General features: G+C 48.8%; 2 protein-coding genes across 2 annotated transcripts in view; one reads left to right on the top strand and one right to left on the bottom strand.

Moving 5' to 3' along the window:
• Positions 1 to 26750, top strand: part of MTOR (mechanistic target of rapamycin kinase) — a 54028-nt gene that overhangs the window by 22570 nt on the left and 4708 nt on the right. The window contains exons 30-53 of the mRNA XM_063317344.1: positions 10361 to 10436; positions 11566 to 11705; positions 12033 to 12133; positions 12708 to 12823; positions 14445 to 14522; positions 14604 to 14711; positions 15896 to 16021; positions 16448 to 16579; positions 17378 to 17493; positions 18146 to 18263; positions 19040 to 19246; positions 19354 to 19454; positions 19620 to 19716; positions 20533 to 20631; positions 20741 to 20863; positions 22017 to 22199; positions 22634 to 22768; positions 22884 to 23058; positions 23762 to 23897; positions 24370 to 24517; positions 24911 to 25033; positions 25576 to 25658; positions 25965 to 26037; positions 26456 to 26530. Of these exons, the coding sequence (XP_063173414.1) occupies positions 10361 to 10436; positions 11566 to 11705; positions 12033 to 12133; positions 12708 to 12823; positions 14445 to 14522; positions 14604 to 14711; positions 15896 to 16021; positions 16448 to 16579; positions 17378 to 17493; positions 18146 to 18263; positions 19040 to 19246; positions 19354 to 19454; positions 19620 to 19716; positions 20533 to 20631; positions 20741 to 20863; positions 22017 to 22199; positions 22634 to 22768; positions 22884 to 23058; positions 23762 to 23897; positions 24370 to 24517; positions 24911 to 25033; positions 25576 to 25658; positions 25965 to 26037; positions 26456 to 26530 (2869 nt within the window). The remainder of the gene's footprint in view (positions 1 to 10360; positions 10437 to 11565; positions 11706 to 12032; positions 12134 to 12707; positions 12824 to 14444; positions 14523 to 14603; positions 14712 to 15895; positions 16022 to 16447; positions 16580 to 17377; positions 17494 to 18145; positions 18264 to 19039; positions 19247 to 19353; positions 19455 to 19619; positions 19717 to 20532; positions 20632 to 20740; positions 20864 to 22016; positions 22200 to 22633; positions 22769 to 22883; positions 23059 to 23761; positions 23898 to 24369; positions 24518 to 24910; positions 25034 to 25575; positions 25659 to 25964; positions 26038 to 26455; positions 26531 to 26750) is intronic.
• Positions 642 to 5757, bottom strand: ANGPTL7 (angiopoietin like 7). The gene is given in 6 exon segments (XM_063317555.1): positions 642 to 835; positions 1499 to 1685; positions 2170 to 2343; positions 2735 to 2835; positions 5386 to 5688; positions 5691 to 5757. Coding segments are annotated over 6 exon segments (1026 nt in total).

Below are 26750 nucleotides of genomic sequence, written 5' to 3'. Positions count from 1 at the left end.
TTATTTCTGACATCTCTTAATTCTTTGTTGCTTGGTATATATCGAGCTGACTAATTGGCCCTCATTGCCATTGTACAAATTCTGTAATTCTAATATTACTGATTTTTTAAAGTAACATTTCATAAAGCAGCAAGAAGTGAGCCTCAAGGCACAACTGTTGGGCTTTCAGATCTGAAAAAGCCTTGTAGGTCCCTCTGTGTCCTTTTAGTGGGTCTTCTGACATCACAAGGACCTGCCAACCATTTCCTCCTTATTTTGGGGCAGCACCATCTCTTTGGCAGCAGCTAGATCTGTACACTTGCAGTGACCTAAAACAGCAGAGCTTGCAAGGCAGATATCAAAGGGATCTGGTACAGCCCCTCTCCTGTCACCCTCAAGATCTCTGCCCACGAGGAAAACGAACGAAGGCAAATCTACATTAATTCCAAATTGCTGCAGGGGAAAATCTTGTCCTGACCTCTGTGAGCATCCAAGTAGAGAACATTGCCACGAGAAAGGTCCAGAAAGGCTCAGGTAGAAGCTGAAAAACTTGAGCATCTGCTTTGGCCTTGATGAAGTGCATTCTCTGTATACTTGACACCAGTGATTGTGCTTGCCCCCTCCCTCCCAACGGTCCCTCGTGCAGAGGTGATATCATCTCCTTACTCAGCTCTATCGGGGTCCCTCTGGGCGTTGAAGTCTGCTGGCCGAATCTTCATCTCGACCCCCTGCAGGGAAGAGGTTGTGCCATGCCATCCATACCAGGTGATGCCATCGGTGCTCTTGTTAAGTTCATCCTTGCAATAGTAAACCCCATTCAGGCTGGAATCTGTGCAGTGGTTGTACCATTAGCAACCTATTGAGAAAGAAAGAGGTAGCAGGTTTTTAAAACCTTTAATGCCGAAGCAGTGACAATTCTGAGAAGGCCTTTGTCATCAACGGGTCTCTGCGTTGGCATCTGCCAAAGGGCCAACAGATTGCAAAGCACTGAGGAGATGGCCATTGCCAATGGGGACCTGGCCCACTCGGCTCTTTCCCACTTGGACTGGATGCATGGAATTAATCCATGCCTCCCTGCAGCTGCGCTGAACAGCAGATGGCTTGTCTACCACTTCTAACCTCAACATGGAGACAATTTCACTTAGGGTGCCTTTTGCAGCCTGTCTGAGCGATCACCACTGAAAATGACAACGATCGTTTCACCAAATGTGGAGGATTTTTTTTTTTTTTTGCCACTGCTAAGTACGAAACAGGGCAATTGAAAGGAAGTGGGAAGATCACCGCGAAGCACTACGCTTACAATGAAACTGGGATGTTGGAAGAACAGAGCAATCAACGGTGGATTGCCCTTCTTGAAGCAAGAGACGTCAATCTGAACAACGAGGTGGAGCTGGGCCGAGGGACAGACGGCTGTTCCCGAGTAGAATTTGGAAAAAGTTCTTTAACCACCAAGATGCCCGTGGTCCTGCTTAACTAACCCTTGATATAGGGCGGGGAGGAACGTTTGCCTATGGCTGACCTTTGCATAACTGCACGCAGTGATCTACACACTTGTCCTTGGTGCTGAAGGCGGTGGTGTTGTGGTACCACATGGAGTTGCATGGCACGTTGCCACTGAAGTTGGCCAGGAATAGGTGGTAGCTGTTCAACTCATTGCCCAGCACAAATCGGTTGTATTGAGCAAAACGGGCATTGCCATGCCAGTCCTGGGGGCACAAAAAGAAAATAGAGAGGAGGCACCTCTTATTAATGCTTGATTCAGGAAAATATTTGCCAGGGATGCAGCCTTTTGCTATCCCCTGCTGCTTCACAGAGGTCCCAGGGTAGGAAATGACCTGATTGTTCAACCAATCTTTTACATTTCTTTTATGCACCAGCCACAAACAAATCTGGTTTACTAACCTGAAACTAGCCATCGCTTTCTGCGTTGGGAATGTAATTAAAGTCTTAAACTGGATAATGTTTTCAGGACGTAATAAATGCAGTAACGTGCAAGGGAGTCCACGTCTTTCATGCTCTGCACCCAGTTTGGCAGTTCCCCTCAAAGAATATGCTTGTGCAGCCTAACCACTGTCTGTGCTGTTTGAGTTTGATGGACAGAGGCCACGACTAAGCTGCCGTCATCAGACCCCCTTTGGTGACAGCTCCTGAACGTGGCGAAAGGCCAGCCGAGCGTGTGAAGCTACTTACCTCCAGCTCCGCACGCAGCTGATGGATGCGTTCATTTCCCAGCCAAAAATCTCCCTGGAGGCTTCCAAACCCTTCCTTGTACTGCTTCCAATTTTGACCGAAAGAGATCAAGCCGATTTTGTACCTCTGGATGACAGTCCAACCTTCCCCGTCGGTCTCCATGTCACAGTATACCTGGGAAAATGAAAAGAGTGGCAGTTTCAGACATTCCGAGAGATTAGGAACTGTTCAGGACCCTTGGTGTTGCGGGAATGTACCGATGCAATGAATATCAGTGTAACTTCTGTATTAGATGTCTCAAACATACATTAATGAACAAGATAAGTGGGGCCCGCCTCCTCCTCTTGTGGACCGAAAAAACCTTGCCTGGAATGGGAAGGTACCCAAAAATTGCATGCAGTTTTGGGAAGGTGTAAACAGCAGATCAAGTGACTTAGTGCTGTAGCTCTTTTGTACACAACTTAGAGTCCTCTAAAATTGACACCGTTTCTAAGTTTAAAGGAGTCCTGAACCTTGCATAGCTTCCTGCCTTTCCTCTATCCCTACAATGTGTGTAATTCCTTACCTGCAGTTCTGGAGTTCCCAGAAATTCGTCAGGGGGAAGTCTGTAGATTCCAGAAGATCTGTAATTCCTCTGGTAAAGGGATGAACAATCGTACGCGGCGTCTGAATAAGAAAATAGAAACACAGTATTTGAACCTGTGATGCATTTACTCAGCTTCATACATTCGCACATGAAAAAAAAGCTGTGCACTTCCTGAATTAACCGGTATGAGCTGGGCTCCAGTGTGCTCCATCAGTTGGAGGAAAGAGTTTTGATCTTCTCAGTTCTAGATGACTCAAGCAATTGAGCCAAGTTACATTCAGCTAGCCAAAAAAGCCTGGGAGAGCAAGGTGAGGTTTGCTGAGTTGCATGGTCCGCGTTCCAAAAAGTTTCCCCAACACCATGGACTATTTTAGAAACAGAAGGCCCCCCAGTTTGTGGATGATTACTGTGGCAGGTGTTCCCCCAATCAATAAAAGTAATGCAACAATAATCCTGGTTAGCAAAAAGTAGAGATCCCCTAGCGTACAACTTCCCAGAATACCAAATATTGGAAATGTAGGGTCAGCTCACTTGAGGGAATGATATTAAAGGCAAAACTGAAATACTTTGGCCACATAATGAGAAGACAGGACACCCTGGAGAAGCTGCTGATGCTGGGGAGAGTGGAGGGCCGACCAAGGGCAAGGTGGGTGGATGATATTCTAGAGGTGACGGACTCGTCCCTGGGGGAGCTGGGGGTGTCGACCGACAGGAAGCTCTGGCGTGGGCCGGTCCATGAAGTCACGAAGAGTCGGAAGCGACTGAACGAATAAACAAACAAGGGTCAGATCTCACCTAAGCTCATTAACCTTGGCTTTGATTCCATTCATCTGCTAAATTGGAGGCGGTAAGGACATGGGGCAATAATCTGGAAATCCCTGATTTTGACATTCTTGAACTCTACTATTCCAGATTGCAGGCTGAATTATTTCCACCTGTCAGGAAAACCTAGGGGCCACCTCTTCCTTCTTCACCTCCAGGAGTTTGAAGTCACACACGGCTGCTACGTGCGTCTGTTCCTTTGACTTTTCCGTGTTGTGATTTCAGCAAATGAAGCAAAACCTGGTTGGGAATGAAATAATGACTTAAATGAATGCCTCTTTAGACAGCCTGGCTGCTCTCTGCGTGGTTCTTTTTTTTTTTTTAAATGTTCAGTCTGATTTTATTCATAATGTCTTCATGGTCAACGAGCAAGGTTTTTGATTTATGTACTCTGGCCTTATCCATCATCTCAAGTCTAGTGTTCCTGCGTCAAAATGGAAAGCGTGTGTCACTAGGCCTTACTCTGCATTTGGATATAAGTGCATACCAAATAATAATACTAAGTACTAAATGCTTAAATAAAAAAAAACTACCCCTAAATATATGTGTAGGAACATTCCATCCTATTTTAGAAGGGCAGCTTCAGCACAGACTTAATGCTTGCGTGAGAAATTTACTTAATACGGTTGTCCAAAATAGATAGTTAAGAGAAGGAACAAGATTCTCTTGAGATCCAAACAATTGTCTTGATTCATCGGCTTGAAGTCTTAAAGGAAAATCAATAGTGCTTTGAAATGGTTAGCAAGGGCCACTTGACGAAGTGTCTAGTAATTAAGTTGATTTGGATTTCATTGTTATAAAAAGGAAGCTTGAAAGGAAGCTTGACATCTCGTTCTTTTAAATCAATAGAAGCACTGAAAGCTCATGTTTTTTGGCCAAGGGCTGTGTTTAGAGTTTGGGTCTGTTCTCCCCAGCCCTGCTAGTTGTATGGGGCTGATAACGTATAGTTTGATTCGGGCTGGAAAAAAAAGGCTGAAACGTCTCTTGTGAACGCGCCATGCCCTCCAGAAGATTCTCCCCAAAATTCAGGCTTCAGTCGCCTTCAGAATAAACACTGGTAGAATTGGGTTCTTCCTTAAGGTTCGTCTAGGTCTCAAAATACCTTTTCCCCCCACGCTCATAGTCTAACGAGAGATTTCAAAGACCATCTACGGCTTTTACATACAGAATAATTCAGTTGTTATTTAAAATATTCATGCTCCCTTGGAGGAAACAAAGCTCACCCCAAACCGAGCGCAAAGGTTTTGCCGTTGCAAGGAAGCGCACGCAAAAAGCTTTGTTATCCCACCCCTTGTTTTCTTAGCAGCAGGAATAGCAGCGATTTTTACATATTCCAACTGAAAGGTTTTCAGCAGCTTTTGCAGCTGCAAAGAAGTCTTCTCAGAAGAATGTCGTACAAGCCAAAAAGAGCTTTCTCCCCTGAAAGCCGGCAGTTAATTTCGGCTTTTTGGAATTAAAGATTTTAACGAAGGGAAGGGATAAAGCTCTTTTGGAAGGGATTGCTAAGTATGGCCTCGTGTGGGTTGGGAGGGATGTTGCTTGTCCCAAGTGGGTGTGAGAAGTCCTCAGATGATGGTCTGGGGCAAGGTTAATCCTTGCAGTTCCCCCCACCCCTGCCCCAGTGTCGATGGGACAATGTGTGGTTGTGTGAGGACAGCAGGAAAGGATCTCTGTGGATTTTTCATTAGGGATATCAGCCTATTCCCCAGTTATACTTCACCTGTTCCTGGGAGTCGAGGGCTGAGGGCTGATGCTGCTCTTTCTGCATTAGCAAGCAATGCCCCTGGGAAGCGGGGTCCCCTTCTTACCTGCGGATGTTTGTGTGGCCGCCTGAGCTGCCTGAAGCTGCACAATGCCGAGCTGGTGGTTGATCTCCGAATATTTCCCTTCAGCATCACCGAGGCGTGCCTCCATCAGCTGGATGCTCCCTTCCAGCGCCAGCGCCTGCACGATGGCGTTTCCCAGGGCATCGTCTCGCTTCTTGCTCATCTCTCCTGTCAAGGAGGAGAGATCGGCCACTTGGGCCTTCAGCTTGTTTAGCATCTCACAACAGCCCGGGGCCTTGGGGTTCCCGTTCATCACCGTCTTCCTCGGAGGTGCCTGCAGCCATCTGGATGTGTAGCCAAAGAGAGGGGCAGGGCACATAGCCAAGCTCGCTGGGTGCTGAAGGTGGATTGCATGAGCCGTGCTCTCTCATTCCTGATCGCTCCTTAAAAAATTCCAAGCCTTTCTCCTGGCAGTTTGGTTTTTTTCCTGCGTCTCCTCACGGTGAGAAACATCTTGGCACTGAGGAACAAAGCCAGGGGCATGCCTGTAGTTGTTTTTGTAGCTGTCCCTCTTTCTTAATTCTGTCCCTCTTTCCTCCTGTCTGACTGAGTCCCTGGACTCCCAAACATTTTCCTACTTTTAAGAAAAGTAATTGTTTCTAAGACTCTGGTTTAGCTTTTCACATCCCACTAGACTAGCCTCAAATAAGTGGAGAATAACAACTTCAAAGCAAATGATTTCTCCAGCATGCAAAGGTACCCACTTGTTTTTTAATCAACAAACTTGTGAATCCCATCAGTCACATTTGCAGTGAAAACCGCTGCTGGTTCTGCTAGATACTCTTGGGAAAATCTTCATGATCCCAGGTATTTATGTCCTCCTGTGCTTTTCTGGAGTTGAGCAAGGGAAGCTGCAGAGCAGTTTTCTAATTCTTGAAGACAAGTGTTGACAGCTGGCTCCTAAGTCAGAAGGGCCAGAGCATATTGCTTATTGAAATATTGCTTATTGAAAGTTTCTAGGGAGGAAAGGGAGGCTGCACTAGATGCTTGTGAAGTATATGGACTACCTTTGAAACAGAGCTCTGCTTTGAAGGTAGTCCCATAACTGTTCAGCCAGCCACTGGCTTTTAGGAAAGTATGTGTGGTTACCCATTTCATCTGCTCTGCTGTAGCCTTCAAATACATCCAAGCTCCAGTCAGTTCCAGTAAAGTTGATTTCATAATCTGTCCACAGGCCATTCATAGCAACTCTGGATTTTATTTTTGAAATAAAACCATCTTTGCATGTGATGAGCAGATGCTAAATGTAGTATTTTTACTAAGCCAGGAGTTTCATACTTCCATTCTGTTTACCATAAGGAGCCAAAGTTAACCTGATAGTTGGCATTAGAGAGTCCAACCATATTTTTTTTCAAAGATCTGTTCAGATCCCTTCTTGGTTGTGATCAAAATAGCAAGATCCAGAGGTATCATTGATCTGTTCTTTCAATGTGGGTCTTACCTGTGGAAAAATGAGATTCCTGGACTATCTTTGCTGAAGAAAGGGGTAATCTTTAATGTTTTTCCTTAAAAGGGGATTTTGGGTATGAGAAGATCTATTCATGTTTAAACTGGCATAAAGCAATACCAATTTTACATAAGGCTGAGCAGCGTCAGAAAGAGAAATTCTATCGATTAAACTTGATTTGTCTGAGAAGCTCTGTTGAAAAAGCACTTTAAATGGCTTTGCCTTGTTCTCCATTATTTTGATGTGGTTTTTATGTTAGATTATGATAGATCGCATATTGGTGTTTGCATCTGAGCCTCAGCTGGGTAATGCCTTTCTTAAGATCGACTAAAATAAGGATAATGCAAAAAAGAAAAGAAAAAAAAAGCATGCTTTCAGTTCAAAACCCATCGTTAGGCAAAACAATACAGAATTCAGCTATAATCATACCTAATAAACCCTTGCACACCTAGGGGTCCCTTTAGTTGATCACAAGACATGGGTTGCCAGCTACAGATTTTGGGTTGTTTTTTCCTGAGTGTTGCTCATCGTGGTCTATAATTACTTTTGCGAAGCAGAGCGTTACAAAGGCAATAATAATTTCTATGCAACATCTGCTAAATGAGGGAGCACCAAAAAGGACCGTAGGAATTGCAACATCTTGCCTGTCTCTTTCCCGCCCCCTTTCCTGGAACTTCGGAGCAAAATCAGTTGAGCTCAGTCGAGTTTGAAGTCCAAAGCATTTCCTGTCGTTTTGCCTCTGACAAGTCACAAAATGAAAAGGCATGCTAGGCAGCAGGGTGCAGGGAGCAGCCACAATTGTAGAGAAAAGGGGGTGGGGGAGATGATGGCCTATTTGTCAGTAGGTGTTGACAAGAGAGATAAAGTTGGGGGTAATTAAGTGCCCGACAGGCAGAGCGAGATGTTCCTATCTGTCAAGCAGAATGTGATAGCCATTTATCACTTTTATAGCAGCGTGTTGATTTTCTTTCTCAAGGAGGAAAGCATTCTTACTCCCGGAACGGCAGCGCTTTATTGCCCACGGCCATATTTGAGGCAGAACAAACATGACTTGCTGTTTCATCAATAACATTGGTGCTGACAAGTCACTGAAAGACGGTTCAGGAACTAAAAAAGCCAGGTCCTTTCCAACGGAGGTCTTGTCACAATCATGCTGATACCTTTCTACAGCTGCTCATAATCTGAGATTGTGGATTTCACCCGTGGGCTCCTAACAACAGGATGTGGCTAGCAAACCCAAGAGATTTCTATCTTGGATCCTTCTAGCTGAGTGGTAGGCTGATAACCTTCAACTATGAGTGAGAAGACGCTGCCCAGCCACCTTCTTCAACCCAGGTGGTTTGGCCTACAGCAGGCAAATCCCCATTCCTGGTTTGCTTCCCGGGAAGACGGAGCCGGTCTGAGACAGATTGCTTGGTCAGTTCATGGCCACGATGATCCATGAATCCAAGATGTGCTCATTGTGTGTGGTACCTCCTCTTACCACAAGGGACAGGTCAGGTAGAGAGATGTCCATGCGCTGAATAACTCTTGGTTGTGTGTATCACTTCTGTTTAGAAGAAGCTGAATTTCCGACAAAGTAGAGGACCTAATCACAAGAGAACAGCGTTACCAGAATCCCCAATCCACTCTATGAAACGGGCAATCATAACTCAAAATGGGCATCTTTCGCTAGAGCTCTGAAACCTTCCCTTTGTAAGGCTCCTGTTCTATTTCCAGCAGCCCATAAAAAGCTTGCAATGTAGTTCCCAGCTCACTGAGCTGGTCTCAGCTAGCTGGGAAGACCCACTGGTTTTGCAGGGGACCTAATGGTTCGCCTTCCTCTGTTCTGTTGCAGTCTTGGAATCTGTTTTATGATGACAAGCACCCTGCTTTTCTTGGGGAAGGGGTAGGGGAGGCACTTCTCTGCGCTTCAGAGCCTGTTGTATTTTCTGTGCTTTTATTCTCTCGGACTGCAGTTAATTATTATGCTTTCCAGCTCTTTGCAGGCACACCCTCACCAATACTGGTGATGTGGATTGCTGGGGGGAGCTGACTAATACTGTTCCTAATGAAGCATAACTGAAACATTAAAGCCTTTCAAACAACACATCTGAATGAAGATTATGATGGAGACGATAAAGTTTTTTTTAATTCCCTCCTCCCAAGGAGAGAGTAAATGATGTAGTCAGTAATGATGTAGTTCCCATGTCAGACAAGATGGGGGTGACATAATTCTCACCATAGCAACACTCTGCATTGAGAACAACAGACTTGACTTTTGTGAACCCCATGAAACTTGTAAGATGCTTACGTGTCCGGTAATCATTTAACAAAAATCAGATTTTCCGTTGAACAGAAACGTTAGCAAAGGAGCAAGATATTCCATGTCCTAAAAGGAATTAACATAAAAGATCCTCCACAGTAGATTGACCCGGCTATTGGAAACCTGGCACTATGCTCGTTCGTGACAATAGTTTTCTGAAAGTATAATTTCATGTTTCTTTCACAATCTGCCTGATGTTGGTAGGTGGGCAGCGTGTTAAACTGAATAGGCACCTACCTTCACAGACTAGCATAGCAAATTGTATTTGTTCATGTTTGATTTTTTTTAAAATGAAACAGTCTCAGTCTACAAAGCTACCTGTTACATCTCAGCCAAAATTGAGCTGCAGGGAAATCACTGCCTTACTTTCCTTGGAATGGAATAAAACTGAGAGGAGCTGACTTAGTTTTCGCAGCCTTCCCACTGGTTGTCTTTGAGATGGGCTGGACCACATCTCTCATCTTCACCAGCTAGCTATTTTGGATCTCAAGGGCGTAGCTGATCTTGCTTGCTTGAAAATGGAAATGCTCTCTGGGCAGATTATCCTTACAATTAATCTCACCCCAAGTTCTGTATAAGGATTGCAGTGGCCAGTTGGCCCTGGTGTTCCACCAGAAAGACTAGCATGAAACAGAAGAAAAGGAATGTGGTGGGGTCAGATGGGGGAAAGAGTAGAGTAGGTGGGGACAAGAGAGAAATGATGCCATTTTGCCTCTCTGCTGTTTACGTATGGGACAGTTGCTTAATTTAAGACAGTGTGTAACTTAAACTTGCTTAATACTACTTGCAGTATTAAGTTGAGCTTCTAAATCTGTGCTAACCTTTCTGGTGGGGAGAAAATCTAATTAATAAGGCCCAAGCATTTGTGGCTGGTGTTTTGATAGTGGACAGGCAGCAGGGCCTTCTCAGTTGTGGCACCCTGATAATGGGGAGACTTTTCAGGCATCATTATTTTTTCCTCGGCCTTCACAGCTGTTAATTTTCATTTTTTGCATTGTTCCATTGTTGTTGAATACTACCTTGCGTTCCTTAAGTGTTTCTTAATGTGAGCTACCCCGAGAATATGTTGAAGGATGAGTCCCATTAAATAAAAGTGAACGTTACAAGAATTCAGCAACACAGCCGTGTCTCCCAGTCTTGAGAAGGTGGATTTTTACTACGTTTTAAACAGAAACCGCTCTAAGTGATTCTTTTTTTCTTCGCAGTATAAACAACAAACTGCAGCAACCGGAGGCTGCATCTGGGGTGCTGGAATATGCCATGAAGCATTTTGGGGAGCTGGTGAGTGATCCCACCCCTTCTGCACAGGGGCACCCCTTGAGTTCGCTCGGCTTGTCTGCTTGGAAGCATCCTGTCTCAGGTGGAGGGGCGGTGTGTGTGCCTTGATCCTGCCTGCAGGCTGCGAAGGAATCCGCTGCCTGGCATCTGTTGCAGCAGGAACTGCCAAAGGCCAAATAACCTGGGCTGGAGCCTGCATTGGGGCAGGGTCGTTAAGCAGAAAAAAGGGGGAAAGAAAAGAGAAAGCTTTTATATTATTATTATTATTACTATTATTGAAAATGAAATTCCGTAAAGTAGCAAAATCAGGAGGAATCGGGTAGCACCTTTTCAGAGCCACCAATTGTAATCACGCCTTGCAATAATGTCATCATTTTACTTTATGTATTAATTTATTACTTAATAATTCCATCTGATGAGGTGAGCTGCGGCTCACAAAAACTTACTTTTAGTAAAATGTATTAGCCTGAAAAGGCGCTGCCCGGCTCCTCCTAATTTTTGGATAACACAGACGAACAGAACTCTCCTCCTACAGCATCTCAATGAAGCAAGTATCTGGAGGAAGATTTGTGGGTTTCAAAGCCTTTTTGAGTTGGTGCTATTTTTTTTTTGCACTCGACTTCTGAAAACCGGTGCATTAAGGCCCATCTAAAGCATCTTCCTTCCCTAAAGAGAATTACTAGGCCCTCTTATGTATCTGAATATTTCCAACCTTCCCCAGCCAGGCGCTCTTTGCGTGTGCTGGGATTGTGCCGACAGGCTCCAAGCGGAGGGAGACAATCTAGCTACCGTTGTCCAAAGCTTAGGCGCCTTCTAAAAAACGATAAGAACGTAGGAAGCTTTTTTATTCCAGAAGGGGAGGAGTGAATTCGGGACTTCTTTTTTGAAAAGCCTAAGTGCAGAGCTGCAACCCATTTCTAAAAGGAAAGCCTCTGAGGAGGCTCAGGGCAGCTAAATGAAATGGGTGAGGTGGCCCTCTGGCAGGTTTCAAGACCATTTTAACTTCAGAAAGACTTTCAACAGGCTGCTCCTTGTTGGACTGCCCAACCGCCCATGGTTGCTGTGCGCCAGCTGGTCGGGGGTGTCTGTTGGGATTGAGTGCCCCCCGCCATTTCCTGTCCCCTCCTTCCAGGAAATCCAGGCCACCTGGTATGAGAAGCTGCATGAGTGGGAAGATGCCCTTGTGGCCTACGACAAAAAGATGGACACCAGCAAGGACGACCCGGAGCTGATGCTGGGCCGCATGCGCTGCCTGGAAGCCTTGGGGGAATGGTAAGAGGCCCTGCCGTGCGTTTCGCCCCTCGTGAGCTCCTGGACCTTCGTTGCGCTCTTCCCCTGGTTTTACCGGGTTCGTCTGGGCTCGGAATGGGATTTCTCAGGGCCTACGTTGTGCCGTATTTTGTTGTAACCTTCACTGCAAACGTTGTAAATCTGGGGGCAGCGAGTTCCAGAGATTGCTGCATTAGTACTTTGGCTATTTGTGTGGAGAGAAGATTTTCGGGTTCACTGCTGTTCTCATGCATCTGCGTTTGTGGGAGGGAAGGAGCAAGGAGGATTTTGGCTGGATCTTTAGCCCTCGGCTCTTGTGTCTGTTCCCAGGGGACAGCTCCATCAGCAGTGCTGTGAGAAATGGACCTTGGTGAATGACGAAACACAAGCAAAAATGGCCCGGATGGCGGCGGCGGCAGCTTGGGGCTTAGGTGACCATCCACCCCGCCCTTTGCTCCTCAGGGGTCTTTGGGAGAGAAATCCCTGTGGTTTGCATTTGGCAAGAGAGCCTCGAAGAGGCCGAGCCACGCCTGGCTGTGCGAAAGGGGCTCTCTCAGACATTGGACGCCCTGCTGCAGAGGCTTCGGCACTGCCTCAGCCTGCTTCAGCCCTGAAATGAAAAAGCATCCCAGGTTCCCTCTCAGGCTGACATAAAGTGGTCGTTCTCTCTGCACCCACCCACCCCCCCAATCTGGCCCAGGTTTGCCAACCTCCTAGTATCAGCAGTGCCTGTAAAATCCTAAACGCAGGTGAATGGGAAAGGGCAAAAAAGCCTGCCTGCCTGGAGGGTGCTGGAACCTGGTTCCTGCATTAACTGATGTCCTGGTTTCACACAATCAGGCACTAGCTCTGGCACTAACCAAGTGGGCTGGGTCTGTGCAACAGGAGAGCAAACCTAAGCCAACATTAACCAAGCTTCCTTTCAGGAATGCCAGGGCAAAGCCTCTTTCTTGGGATCAACCGGATCCTCCTGTTGATTTGAGCTGGGCCGCTTTCTTTCCTCAGGCCAGTGGGACAGCATGGAAGAATACACCTGCATGATCCCGAGAGACACCCACGACGGCGCCTTCTACCGGGCTGTGCTGGCCCTCCACCAGGATCTCTTCTCCCTGGCCCAGCAGGTATGTCCTAAACCTTGGCCCCCGTTTGGAACCCGGGGCTTGGGGGCCTCTTTTCTTTTCAGCCCCTTCCTAACCTGTAACGAGCAGGAGGGTTGCTTTGAGCCTATACTGGGCAGCAATAGTTTTTTACTAGCCACCTGCTCAGTGTCAGTGTAATGAGCTGCCAGGATCATAATGCCATTCTTATCCAGAGATGCAGACCATTGAACCGCACGGGGCGTCGTTCTGCGGAAGCGTTATACAATGGCGCATTCCTCGATTACCAAGCGTTTAGAAGCTCTCTCGTATTTTGCCGAGACAGACCATCACGGTCATTTTTGCGGCCTAACTTAAGAAGAAGCCTGCTGGTAGAGCAGATGCCTCTTTGAGAAATCAACATGATCCAAAGCGACCCTGTTAAAACTGCCTGCCACTAGCATCGCAAAGAAGGAAACACGCTCAGGCGTTAGAAAGGCATTCCCTTTGCCGTGATCCCTTTTCGCATTTTGAAACAGAGTGGAGGGAAAGCTATAGACGAAAAATGATATAATGCACGATCCGGCTGTATATCGGCTTTCGGTTATGTTTGGGCAGAACGAGGACCAGTTCAAATTCCAAATGAAAGAGTGGGTCCCGTAACCCCGGAGCCATCGGGAGAACGTGTGGCGTATCCTGCGAGCAGGGAGCCGTGTCCCTTCAGGGGAAATTCATAAAGGGCTTCTTGCACAGGAGGCCAGCTGAGGTTTTAGGAAGCTGGCGTCTGGAGAGCCTTTGCCTGGCAGGGCATCCCCAAGATCTGAACCCTGCGGTCTTAGAATATCTATTTATCAAATCTGTAAGGCCGCCCAACTTACGACACTGAAAGCAAACTTACAGCCCCAATGAAAAATGAGGATTGTGGCCATCTGGATGAAATAACGCCAAGACCATCTCAAACCTACGGCATTCCCACCAGGGCCCCCCACTCTACCTACTCTTCCTGGGGGAAGAGCCAGGAATCAAAGGCCTGTTTGAACAAGGCAGGCGGGGAGGCAATTCCCAGCAGCGTCCATGCTTGGTAGGGAATTCTCAATGCTGAAGATCACACCGAGGGTTAAATTTGTTCGTTCGTGTTTGCTTCAACCTTTTTCCTTCTTTCAACGTTGTCTTCCTTTCTCTTGGCACCCAGAGGCTAAACTTCTTGTACCTCCTTGTCCGGATCTCAAATTTTTTCCTCGGCTATAACGGTCTTGTCTATCTGCTGCTCTGCAGAGTATCTCTCTCCTCCAAAACTTTGGTTTCCCTGCCACAGAATGTCTTTTGACCAGATAGCTGAGTGACTCCTTTCTCTCTCTCTGCTTCTCCACATTCTCTAAGCTGCATCTGTTCCCTCTGGCTTTATCGGTTCAATTCATCCTCTCTCCTGCTTTTTCTTTTATGTGGTTTTTTTTAACCTAGCACCTCTTTTCTTCTCTTTCTATAAACTGCTTAACCAGTTGCGTTGCTAATGGTGAGAATAGCCATCAAAAGGGCGGGACTCTGGAGACAAAAATAAGAATTCAGCCTCCTGAGAAAAGCAAAAAGCCATTTTAGCACTGGATTCTTTTGGAGAGCTTTTCCTTGGGGGTGGTGTTACTTTTTTTCCTTGTCTCTTCTCCCCCAGTGCATTGACAAAGCCCGAGATCTCCTAGACGCTGAGCTGACGGCCATGGCGGGAGAGAGTTACAGTCGAGCTTACGGGGTGAGTCTCTCAATTCCACCCCATCCCTGGACCGCAATCCATTCCGGGGCAGGGATGATTGTGCCAACCTCCTTCCTGTAGGCGATGGTCTCCTGCCAGATGTTGTCCGAGCTGGAAGAAGTCATCCAGTACAAGCTTGTGCCGGAACGGCGGGAGATCCTCCGCCAGATCTGGTGGGAGAGACTGCAGGTAAAGTGGCCGCTGGAAGCAGCAGCTCTAAAGCGGGTCCAATTTTCAGAACCATTCTGGAATTCTGGAAGTGGGGGAAGAGCATCCGCAGGCTCTTCTGGGCTAGGACTACAGTTCCCAGAATTCCCCTGGAGCAGTTGCTGGAGCAAACACGTCAACAGCCAGAAGCCAGCTTTTTACTTTGAAGGGCTCTTAATCGCCTAATGTTTGGATTGGAAAACCATCATAGCAATACCAGACTAGGGTTCTGCAGGACACTTGGCCATCGACGCCATGCTGCCTGCCCGCCCACCCAATTTTACAACCTGTAGCCAGGGCCTCCTGGCCTTTACCGGAAGGTTGGTCTCCTCCCCATCCAGCCCCACAAACAGAATGCAGGATCCCAGCCTTGTCACCCCCCTCTTTTCCTTCCTTCCTGTCGGGCCCCTGCCGGGTCCACCCAGCACAGGAACTTCGTGCAGGTCACGCTGGCAGCTTTCTTCCTTTTTCCCGTGCCATCTGGGGAGCATTTTCCCTCCAGAGCTGCGTTCCTGTCTGGAAGAGCTCAGAGGACATTCCACCGGCAAGGAAGAGCCACTGGGGAAAGTCTGCAGATGGGGCTGTTCATGCCCCTGAAAAGAGGGCAAAGGAAGCACACGTATGAGCTCTGGCCCTTACTCATCCCATCCTGCCAGATGACTTAGTGGAAAGCCAGTTTTAAAAAAGGCTTCCAGGAGCATCATGCTTCTAATTTTAGATGGGTGGAAGTCACCCCAAAGGATCCCTGAATGCAACACTGCCTATCCAACTGCCTGCGGTTGGTCTCCTGGCTTCTAGGGAGAAAAGATTATTGGTGGAAGGCAGAGAAAATTCTAGGCAGCTCCTGGGTCCCTCCTAGATGGCTAAATAGTTACAAAGCAGGTGCAGTTGAATCCATACCTCTCTGGCAGTGAACGCGTGCAACATTATGCCCAAAGGAAACCCAGTCTTTCTGGTATGAAAATACAGATTTATACATAAAAGAGAAATTATGCCAAAAGGCGTCTTCCAGGTCCACAGGGATGCAACTCTCTATTAAGTTACCAGTGGGAGCCATGGGTTGGTAGTTCTCTCAACATCTGGTGCCCTTCCCGATGCCCACTTTAATTCCAGGGGGCCAGGAGTACCAACAGGAGGAGGCTATTGAGAAACCCCTTTCTTCCTAGGGTTGCCAGCGGATCGTGGAGGACTGGCAGCGGATCCTCATGGTCCGATCGCTTGTGGTCAACCCTCACGAAGACATGAGAATGTGGCTCAAGTACGCCAGCTTGTGTGGCAAGAGCGGCAGGCTGGTGAGTAACCCTGGTCTCCACTTCACACCGAGGTTGAGCAGTGTTCCTCAACCTCAGCAACTTTAAGACGTGTGGACTTCAACTTCCAGAATTCCCCAGCCGGCATGCTGGCTGGGGAATTCTGGGAATTGAAGTCCACACTTCTTAAGGTTGCTGAGGTTGAGGAACACTGAGCTAGCCAACCACGGGAAGAGCCCTAGGCCAGAAGTTAGGGCACCTGGCTGGTGTGTCTCTAAGGCAGGGACCGTTTCTTCATTTTGACCCATAGGGCCTTTCTCCAGAACAAGCGAACCCCGACGGATAAAACGCATTCAGAGTGGGGGTTTAGAAAGCAGAGACGATGGTACAGCTCTGCCTGGCCCCAGAAACGAAAAGGCCTGGATGTGGGCCCTGCATTTACCTGTCCCTCCTTTCTCTTTGCTGAAGGCTTTAGCCCATAAAACCCTGGTGTTGCTCCTGGGGGTCGACCCCTCCCGACAGCTGGACCACCCCTTGCCCACTCTTCACCCTCAGGTGACCTACGCATACATGAAGCACATGTGGAAAAGCGCCCGCAAGGTAAACGGTGCGACGGTTTTCAGCATGGCGTCCCTCTTCCTGCAGAGCGCCCTCCCTCGGAGCCGCTGCGTCCTGGCAGGGAAAACGGTGCTTTCCCAAGGCGCCTTCCCTTCCTTGCCCCCTTCCCACTGCATCTCTGGTTGCCGGAGAAATAAGCTTTTTGCAAGGACTTTCACACCCAAAACAGTTCCTTGCAGATCTTGCCTTACCAGTCAAAACGGGCCCAGAACATTGATTTCAGCCAAATACTTCCAGAGCTTTCTCAGCTATTTTACCTAAGAACGGAATATTTTCTTAGGGAATAATTTTAGGGTTTTTTTTTTCCTGTCTGTTTCTTTGTCTATTTTATTCTTTTTGTTTGTTGTAGTGTTAACCGTTAATTTGTGTGTATATATTACTGTTTCTCTTTACATCTGTTTCTCTATGGGTTTTTTCCCCTGTATTTTTTTAATTGCTACCTTTTTTTAAAGCGGAATATTTGAGAGCGGCCTATAATTAGATAGCGTTTCCAGGTCAAGGGAACTATTTTCCAATTAATTCTGCTTTTTAAGTAATCAAGTATTTTTTTAAGGAAAAAAAAGAAGGAAGGAGAGACAAATGCAGGTTCAGCTGAGCAGGTTAGGCATTACAGACCCAGCGAATGGCCCGTCTGACAAACGGCTTTTCAGAGCAGAGGAAATGGGGCTTAGCTGGGGGGGAGCCCTAAGTGGTCCCTGAGAAGGAGGGAGGCGGTCCCCTAGTCCTCAGGAACCCAGCGGTGACGCATTGCAGCGCCTCAATTTGCCTCCTGTCTCACAGATTGATGCCTTCCAGCACATGCAGCATTTTGTCCAGATGATGCAGCAGCAAGCGCAGCACGCCATCGCCACCGAGGATCAGCAGCACCGGCAGGAGCTTCACAAGCTCATGGCCCGGTGAGTGACTGCCTGGCCGAGCCCAGAAACGGCAGCCTCCCTTCCCGGGGGCTGCCGATGAGGAGAAGCAACCATCAGGTCCTCGCTTCTTTCTTCTGCGTATTTAGAAGTTCATCTCCTCATGTCAGCTGGATGCTGATATTCCTTGAATCCCCTGAAATCTAAGCAGGAGTTTCAATAAACCAGAATAAGGTTGCTCTTGGCGTATTTATTAATCTAAGCGTGCTGCTTTTTTGGATTAGTAACCTCATGATGCAGCCGCTCCGTGAAAACGGTCTTTTGACATATTCTGCGTTGTCACCTATCTTAAAGCAATCGGTGTGTTTCTGCTGTGTTGCAAGAAGGATGTGAGTGTCTCCTTAGGTAGCTGTTAGATCTTGCATCAGTGACCTCTTTGGAAACTGTGTGTGTGAGTAGTGCAAAAAGTAATACTCCCCAAGGACACGTGTGAGCTCTTAGAGTTCCCTTCCCGGGGCCCCGATGCTGTTACACCTCCGGACTCCTGAAGGTGCCCCCAAGAGGTGGGCTGTGCCTCGTTCTTGCCGGTCATCCATGATCCAGAGCCAGGACTGCGGCTGGTCAGCTCCCAACCGTTAACCAAGAAGTCTTCTTGGTAAACCAGATGGCGGCCCATTGTTTCTCCTGTTCCCAGGTGTTTCCTGAAACTGGGGGAGTGGCAGCTGAACCTGCAAGGCATCAACGAGAGCACCATCCCCAAAGTCCTGCAGTACTACAGCGCCTCCACGGATCACGACCGCAACTGGTACAAAGTAAGCCTGGGGGGGATGTGGCAGGCGGGTCTCCCCGGCGCTCGGTGCCAGAGCACTTGTGCTGCAGGTATAAGAAACCAGAAACCAGGTTCTCTCTCCAGGAAGGACTCACTCTGGTCTGGGGGGAAGCGATGGCAGTGCTAAGCAAGGCTGGACCGGCCTGTGGCGTGAGAGGAGGTTCTGAAAGTTTTAAGAAGCAGCGCAAAGTCCAGCTTAAGATGCTCACCTGGACCTGGGCAGCCTTGCATTCAGACCCCGACTCAGCGCCACCATTTTCATTTGGATTGCTAACAGGACAACCGGAATTGGCTTTTTACTGCCAACAATACACCGGGATTGGCTAAGCGGTACCCAACATTTAGGAAAGGAGGTGTGGCCTGCATGGTCACAGTTTTAAAGTGAACAACTGGGTAGGTTTGAGGGAAAAGCAAAGTGAAGCAAGGGGGATCGATCAGGAAGAACCAGGGTGAATCCATGTCTTTGAAAGAGGCAAACGGAGGAAGAGGAGAGGAATCACGGCTCTCAGATGGAAGGACGTTTGGGTGGCAGGGAACTCCCTGCTGACTTGGGCCTCTCATTCAGCCCAGCCTGCTTTACAAGGTTGTTGCAGGGAGAATTGGAGAAGGGGGGATAAGTCCGTTCTCTTCTTCTTCTGGGGAAAACATGGGCTCTGGAAGCTAAAAGGTGGACGAATAACTTGAGGACTGGGCTGCTGCTTCAGTCCCCGGCCTTGAGGGAGGGCCGAGATCATCCCGCTGGCACCTGTCCTCTTCCAGGCATGGCACGCCTGGGCGGTGATGAACTTCGAGGCGGTCCTGCACTACAAGCTCCAGAACCAGGCCCGGGACGAGAAGAAGAAGCTGCGCCACGCCAGCGGGACCAGCGTCACCAGCGCCAACACAGAAGGCAGCAACAGCGAGAGCGAGGCCGAGAGCACCGAAAACAGCCCGGCCCCTTCCCCCGTGCAGAAGAAGGTCACCGAGGTCAGGCTGCTCCCGGGCACCGCGGGGTCCGAGCCCCCTCCTGCGAGAAATCCTCGACTCCCGCCTACTCTGGGGGAGGCTCACCCCGCACTCTCTGTTCCCTGCAGGACTTGTCCAAAACGCTCCTGATGTACACCGTGCCAGCAGTCCAGGGATTCTTCCGATCCATCTCTTTGTCCCGTGGAAACAATTTGCAGGACACTCTCAGGTGCCAGATGTCCGAGAGCGCGGCCCTTTTGATTTTACGCCCTGAACCATCGAGAGTCTGGGGGTGGGTGGGCAGCTGCGGTCCAGTGGCAGAGTTGAGCCTTCCCCTTGAGTTGCTGCTCTAGGAAGAAAAGGGAGCTGATGGAACCTGGTTCTCTTTCTCCAGGGTTCTCACCTTGTGGTTCGACTATGGCCACTGGCCAGAAGTCAATGAAGCCTTGGTGGAAGGGGTGAAGGCGATCCAGATCGACACCTGGCTCCAGGTAAGGGGCTGGTTTGAAATGCAGGCTGCCTGTCTTCCTCTAAGGAAGGCACGAGAGCGGTAATTGTACAACAGACCAATTTAGTCTCTGTTATGGGTGTGTCCTCAAGCTTTAAAAGCAATTAATCTCTCCATCCATCCATCAGCCTAACCCTGATCTCTCTGCTGGGGGATTTTGCATCTTCTTGGATGGATGGATGGATGGATGGATGGATGGATGGATGGGTTGTTTGCCTTGCATCACCCAGACTTGTCTCTGTGCACAGCAACAAGGAGGGAGACCCAGAACAGAGACCTGCTTGGTGACTGGTTTGGCTTAGGACAGGCAGATGTCCTTCTTTGGCTAAACCTTCCTGGGGGGGAGGCTGGAAGGGAAAGTGGTGGGCGGCACAAGGCAAAAACAGCCGCCGCACCCCAAAGCCGAACGCCACTGGGGACCAGGCACTAGAGGCTGTAGCAATTGTTGCTCCCTGTGTTGTTTAGTCTGGGAAGCTCGGTTGCTTGGCTGGGAAGTCGAGGGACTGACCCAGCCAGCCAAACTGACCCTCACAGGTTACAGCTGAGTATCTGGCAGCCCGCTTTCTGCTGGCTCGGTGTGCCCACTTCCATATGGGCGTCTGCTGATATGTGACATGTCAGGGGGTTGGGCAAAATATTCCTCCTCCTCATGCGGTTTGGTCATTCCTTTGGCAGTGGCAGTTCCGGTGGAATTTTCTCTCCGGGTTGAGTGGCAGCCGCGTGGTCCCGTAGCTTTGAAAGGGGGCAGAATAATTTCCCCCGTTCATCTCTCTCTCTCTCTCTCTCTCCTGAAAATCAGGTGATCCCGCAGCTGATTGCAAGAATTGACACGCCTCGCCCTTTGGTGGGTCGACTTATTTACCAGCTGCTCACAGACATCGGAAGGTACCATCCACAGGTGAGATCACCCTCCACACACATGCGCGTGCGCCCACACCCACACACACCTTTCAGACTCCAGACCAAGCAAGCTGTGTTGAATTGCTCCTTTCTGGTTCCTCCTGCAGGCTTTGATCTATCCACTGACAGTCGCATCAAAGTCAACGACGACAGCCCGGCACAACGCTGCTAACAAGATCTTGAAAAATATGTGCGAACACAGCAACACCCTAGTCCAGCAAGCCATGATGGTGGGTGATGTATGCATGCGCACTTTCCTCTCTGCAGCTCCCTGCCATCCTTCTACCACGTGCAGAACTGTGGGAGAAAAGCCCTTTTATTCTTTTATACTTTCACCCTGATTTACGTACATTTGTATCGCTTCAGTTAATTTGTACTTCCACTCATAGTTCAGTCCCACTTACTAGGTTTGCCTTTATAGAAATGCTCTTCCCTCTTACTCTTCTAGCTTAATTACAGTTTTACAAACGCTGATTTGCTTAATTTTTTTTCCGGCGTGCATCTTCATAGTATGCAAAATTTGAAAGCTCTGATCAGGGCTCTGATGGAGTGGATTTTTAAAAGCTTCCTAATAAAAGCCCAAGAATTCTGTCTGTTTCTCCACCAATGTGTGTGTTCCTGCCACAGACGGTTCTGCTCTGGCTTATTAACTTTTATGATCCTTATTTGGATAATCATTTCCAAGCCACTGCCCCTCCTCAGAACCGTAACTACTACATACTGGTTCCCTAAGCTCCACTTAAAGCAAGCTGGGGTAGAGAATGAGATCCTTTTCCAGAATCTTGGCAAACGGCTGGTCTGTTGACGCTCTCCTGCCCCCATGCTAACGCCCTCTGCTGTTGCTAAGATGAGAAATGGGAAAGAGCTTGCTGGAGCCCACGCGGGGATCCCTTTAGTTACGAATGCTGGAATTGTGTATGAAGCGGCTTTCGGCCTCACCTGAGAATGATGGCGTGGCTCCCTCTGGCAGTCAGCCTGGATTAAACTGCCCTCTGGTGCTGCAGCCGTAGCTGCTGATGCACAAACTCCAGTCCATGCAGGAAGTTGTCACTGGCCGAACACTGCCTGGTTCCACATACGTAGGGGCTGCATTAGCCAGGAAAACGGGGGGACTCCTGCAGTCTGCACAGCCAGTCTGCCACAGATGCCCAGCAGTGGGCCTTTAGCCTGCAGATAAAAATTCATCTGACAACTTCCCTAGTTTTGCCTGGGCCACTTCCACTGCCAGGAGCGTGGCTCCCCCTTTACCCTGGCCTTGATCGGTCCAGCAGGGGGGGGATACAGTGAAGAGACCCAGAGCCAACCCACCAAGCTGTTGAACTCCAGCACCCTCCCTTTGCCTTTGAACCTCTCTCTGGGGCCTTTCTCTCCTCTGCCACCCAGGTGAGCGAAGAGCTGATCCGGGTGGCCATCCTCTGGCACGAGATGTGGCACGAGGGGCTGGAAGAAGCGTCTCGCCTCTATTTCGGGGAGAGGAATGTGAAGGGGATGTTTGAGGTGCTCGAGCCGTTGCACGCCATGATGGAGCGTGGGCCCCAGACGCTCAAGGAAACCTCCTTCAATCAGGTGAAAGGGCCACCCTGGTCCACTGCAAGTCCAGGAGAAACCAGTCCTGCTCCATGCCACGCAGGATAGGTAGGAAAGACATGCAGGAGCTTTCCCGATACTGAGTGTGGCTGCTGCTGCTCCAGTGCAGGAATTTGAGTTCATATGGGAGCCCTGACCTGAACGAACAGCCTCCGTCTTGCAGAAGGAATTGCGAGATGCCCCTGCCTCTTTTGCTTCCCGACTCGGGCATCTTCCGGCTGTCAGCCAAAGGCCACGGGCAACGAATTGCTTGCTCTGGTTGAGGATGAGGAAAGAGAAACCAAAATCATTGCTATTTGAGATTGCTTGTCCGCTGGGGGAAAGAGAGGGAGAAGGAATTTGCAGGTGCGTGGCCCACGAGAACTGTCTTTGGTCCATCCATGAGCCCAGAGCAGTTCTTTCGTCTTCTGCAGGCTTACGGCAGAGACCTGATGGAGGCGCAGGAGTGGTGCCGGAAGTACATGAAATCGGGGAACGTCAAGGATCTCACCCAAGCGTGGGACCTCTATTACCACGTCTTCCGGCGCATCTCCAAGCAGCTGCCTCAGGTGTGGGGGGAGGGAACCCTCCCTCCCTGTGGGGGTCTGCCATCGTGCAGCATCGCGAAACCTTCGAAACAAGCCCTAATCCGTTCTGTTTGCTCGTTTCCCATCTTGCCGACAGCTGACTTCCCTGGAGCTGCAGTACGTTTCCCCCAAACTCCTTATGTGCCGCGATTTGGAGCTGGCTGTCCCAGGAACGTATGACCCCAATCAGCCCATCATCCGCATCCAGTCCATCGCCCCATCTCTGCAAGTGATCACGTCCAAACAGAGACCGAGGAAGCTGACTTTAATGGGTGAGAAATCGGCTTTGTTGAGTAAAGACAGTAAAAAAGTTCCTCCTTCAGGCCATAACGCCGGGCTTCTCGGAGACCTCTGGCTTGGACTGCTGCTGCGAGTCCCCTCTGGCACGACTTTGTTGCTCGATCTCAGAGGTGTAAATTTCCAGTTCTCTCTTGCAGAAAAGCATCCAATTAAAAAGCCATCGCATCAGAATAACAAGCCGGCGCAATGAATCCTTTGGCGGCCGTATCCCATTCGTGTACCGCTCAGGATTCAGAACAAATCAATTACATGTCGGCATCCAGTTCATTAGCAGTTCCTTTGAGGGGGCCAGACCAGTAATAGAAATGCATTGAGGCTAATGAGGTAGAAGAGTTAAATTAAGGGGTGTGGGGACAACTGAAGAGGCTTGAGAAGGATCAGAGAGCAGTTCCCTGAAGGGAGGAGATGGGCGGGGACAAACAAACAAACAAATGAATTTGGCTTAAAGAATGCTTGTTTATTCTGCTATATTTTGCCCTGCCTATAATCAATTTAACAAGGGCAATGTGTGTTTGTTATTTGACAGCAGGAACTTAACCAAAGCAACACAATATTAAACCTCCACCTTGAGGGGGGCGGGTTGTCTTCCAATTTGCCTCGGACACACGTTCTTTCTCGGCTTCCCAGATTTTCACCACATCCACACCCCTCAAGAGATCTTTTCCTCTCGCGCAGGAAGCAACGGGCATGAGTTCGTGTTTCTTCTGAAAGGACACGAGGACCTGCGCCAGGACGAAAGAGTGATGCAGCTCTTCGGCCTTGTGAACACTCTCCTTGCCAACGACCCAACGTCCCTCCGTAAAAACCTTAGGTGCCTTTGCCACAACCAGGACAGATGGCTTCTTAGGAAAGATGGGTGGAGAGGTCTCCTTCGGCACAGAAGGGAGAAATGAGGAATGCCTCATTTTTGACGGAACGATACAGTAGAAGATTAAAAGTGGAAGCTCTAGAGGTGTTGGGAGAGAGAGAGAGAGAGAGACCTGTAGTTGAGCTGCCATAACATGGCCAGAGGCTTTCTTGAACGCTGCAATAGGTAGTAGCCTTGTTGTAAGGCTGGGAGAAGGTGGCACGAAGGGGCCAATGCCAGCAGAGCAGTCTTTGTTTGGTGCTCGCTTGGCCACGTTTACAGGGTGCTCCAGCTAAGCCGACAGACAGCAGACGGTGCGAGTCAGGTGCAAGAGCATGTATTTCAGCCCCCATGGGTTCCTGAGCACATTTTTAATTCCATTTCAAACGGAACCCGGCCTTTTCAACACGGATTCTCCTCCTCTCTTCTCCTCTAGCATCCAGCGCTATGCAGTGATCCCACTTTCTACAAACTCTGGCCTTATAGGCTGGGTGCCCCACTGCGACACTCTGCACGCGCTCATCCGGGACTATCGGGAGAAGAAGAAGATTCTGCTCAACATTGAGCATCGCATCATGCTGCGGGTGAGCTTGTGCGGCCTTGCTAAATCTGTAGAGCCATGTTTCTCAACCTGGGCAGCTTTAAGTTGGGTGGACTTCAACTCCCAGAATTCCCTAGCCAGCATGGCTGGCTGGCTGGGGAGTTCTGGGAGTTGAAGTCCACCCATCTTAAAGCTGCCCAGGTTGAGAAACACGGCTTTAGAGCTTTGCAGCTCTGATATGCCAACCCTGAATCTGCGGGTCAGCCTGAGAGAACCCAGTTTACTAGCCATTCGCGGCTGGTTTTGCCCATCGGAGCAGCAGCCACACTCAGTATCAGGAAAGCCCCTGCATTTCTTTCCTACCCATTCAAACTTTTACTCTTCCCTGGAAAGCGTATTAACGGCTAACGGATGTCATTCACCTAATCCTCTTTAGATGGCTCCTGATTACGATCATCTCACTCTGATGCAAAAGGTGGAAGTATTTGAACACGCGGTCAACAATACGGCTGGAGACGATCTGGCCAAGCTTCTGTGGCTGAAGAGTCCCAGCTCAGAGGTACGGCTGATTTGGTAGTTCCTGGTCGTTCTTGAGACGCCTGACAATCTTGTCTGCCAGCAAACGAAGTAGCATCCCTGGAATGACACACTGCCCCCAATGGGCATTTCAGATCAGCTGAAGTGGAGTCGCTCGGACACTTCACCCACCAGCTGCCGTGCTTAACTAGCAACCTTTGTGCAACACGCAGAGCTGGCTTAGATTTTTTTGTCCCCTATCCCGATGCACAAGCTCATCCCCTTTATGCACTGGTGATGCAGGGTCTCGTCTGAGCCCAGAACAGACACGCCTTTAGTGTTGTTGGAAAGCTTTTGAGATTCACTGCTATGTAGTTCAGGCAGGAAGGCAAGATTTGAGGAGGAGTTTGGGCAATAATAGAGCAGAACTTGGACAACCTGTCACATCAGTGAAAACTACCCACTCCAAGAGCCGTTCCCATTATCAAATACCTGTATGAAGAACTGAAATTGCTATTCCACCTTCATTCTAAAAAAGGAAATTATCCCCAGTCACCCACTTCTTGACTTGCCGTTTCTCCTTAGGTGTGGTTTGACCGAAGAACTAATTATACTCGTTCATTAGCCGTGATGTCGATGGTTGGCTACATCTTGGGTCTCGGGGACAGGCAAGTGAAACTAAACTTATTTCCCCTAAAGAACAAAAAAAGGCATTCACTTGGGGAATCCTTTCCCTGCTTTAATTCAGTAGTTGAATAATCACAGGAAATCACAGGAATGTAAGCCAGCTGCTTAATTGGATGCAGTACCTGTGGATATACAGAAGCTAAAATTTTGTACAGAGAAGGGAATAGGAGGGCTGAGCAGAGCAGAATTTTGCTTTATTCTATAGATATGGGGTTTTAATCATGGGGTACGAGAGCCTGAGTTCCTGCCCCAAATTTACTAGTAAACAGTGTTGTTCCTTCAAACAGGCACCCTTCCAATCTTATGCTGGACCGACTGAGTGGCAAAATCCTGCACATCGACTTTGGAGATTGCTTTGAGGTAAGCTGGTGAGATTTGCTTTTTAAAAAAGGAAGCACTCGGTGGAAGTTAAGATAGAGACGGGGGGAAATCAGCACTTACTTCATATCAACTCAGGGCAAAGCGACAAGACACGCAGAGAAATCTGATCCCTCTCTCGTTTAACGTTAACTTAAACGCAAGCACTTTGGGGTTTTCCGCTGTGGCGTTAGTAGGAGCTGAAGCCAAAGAATGAAGATCAGGGAAGGGCGTTAAATGGGAGGATTAGGCATCGCTTCGCTCCCCACAACCACAGCCCTGAGTCAGTCTGGGCAATTTAATTTAAAATCTCAGGAACGCGAGCCCCAGCTCTTCCCTGCTTTAATATCTTTCAGCATTCACAGTTCCATAGTTTGGAGCATCTCCTCATTTCTTTGGCTTCCATTTGTCTGGATTTTAGGTTGCAATGACCCGGGAGAAATTCCCTGAGAAGATCCCTTTCAGGCTCACGAGGATGTTGACCAACGCCATGGAGGTAAGCCGGATCCCGCAACATTCCCGACCATTCCTTAGGGCCGAACTGGGCACCGGGGGGCCACCACGGGAGCTCTGCCTTTCCTGCTCCCCCTCCACGTGAACGATACTGCATCGCAGGAGGCATCCTAAACATATTTTTGGGACTGGATGTTCACAGCCAGCTGTTCCCCGGCAGCCTATTTTGACAGGGCTACATTGCCCCTCATCCTTCCACCCCT

Source organism: Candoia aspera, chromosome 18 (assembly GCF_035149785.1).
Source record: "Candoia aspera isolate rCanAsp1 chromosome 18, rCanAsp1.hap2, whole genome shotgun sequence".
Lineage (NCBI taxonomy): Eukaryota > Metazoa > Chordata > Lepidosauria > Squamata > Boidae > Candoia > Candoia aspera.
The sequence above is the reverse complement of the archived record's forward strand: the minus strand, read 5'-3'. Positions and strand labels throughout refer to the sequence as shown.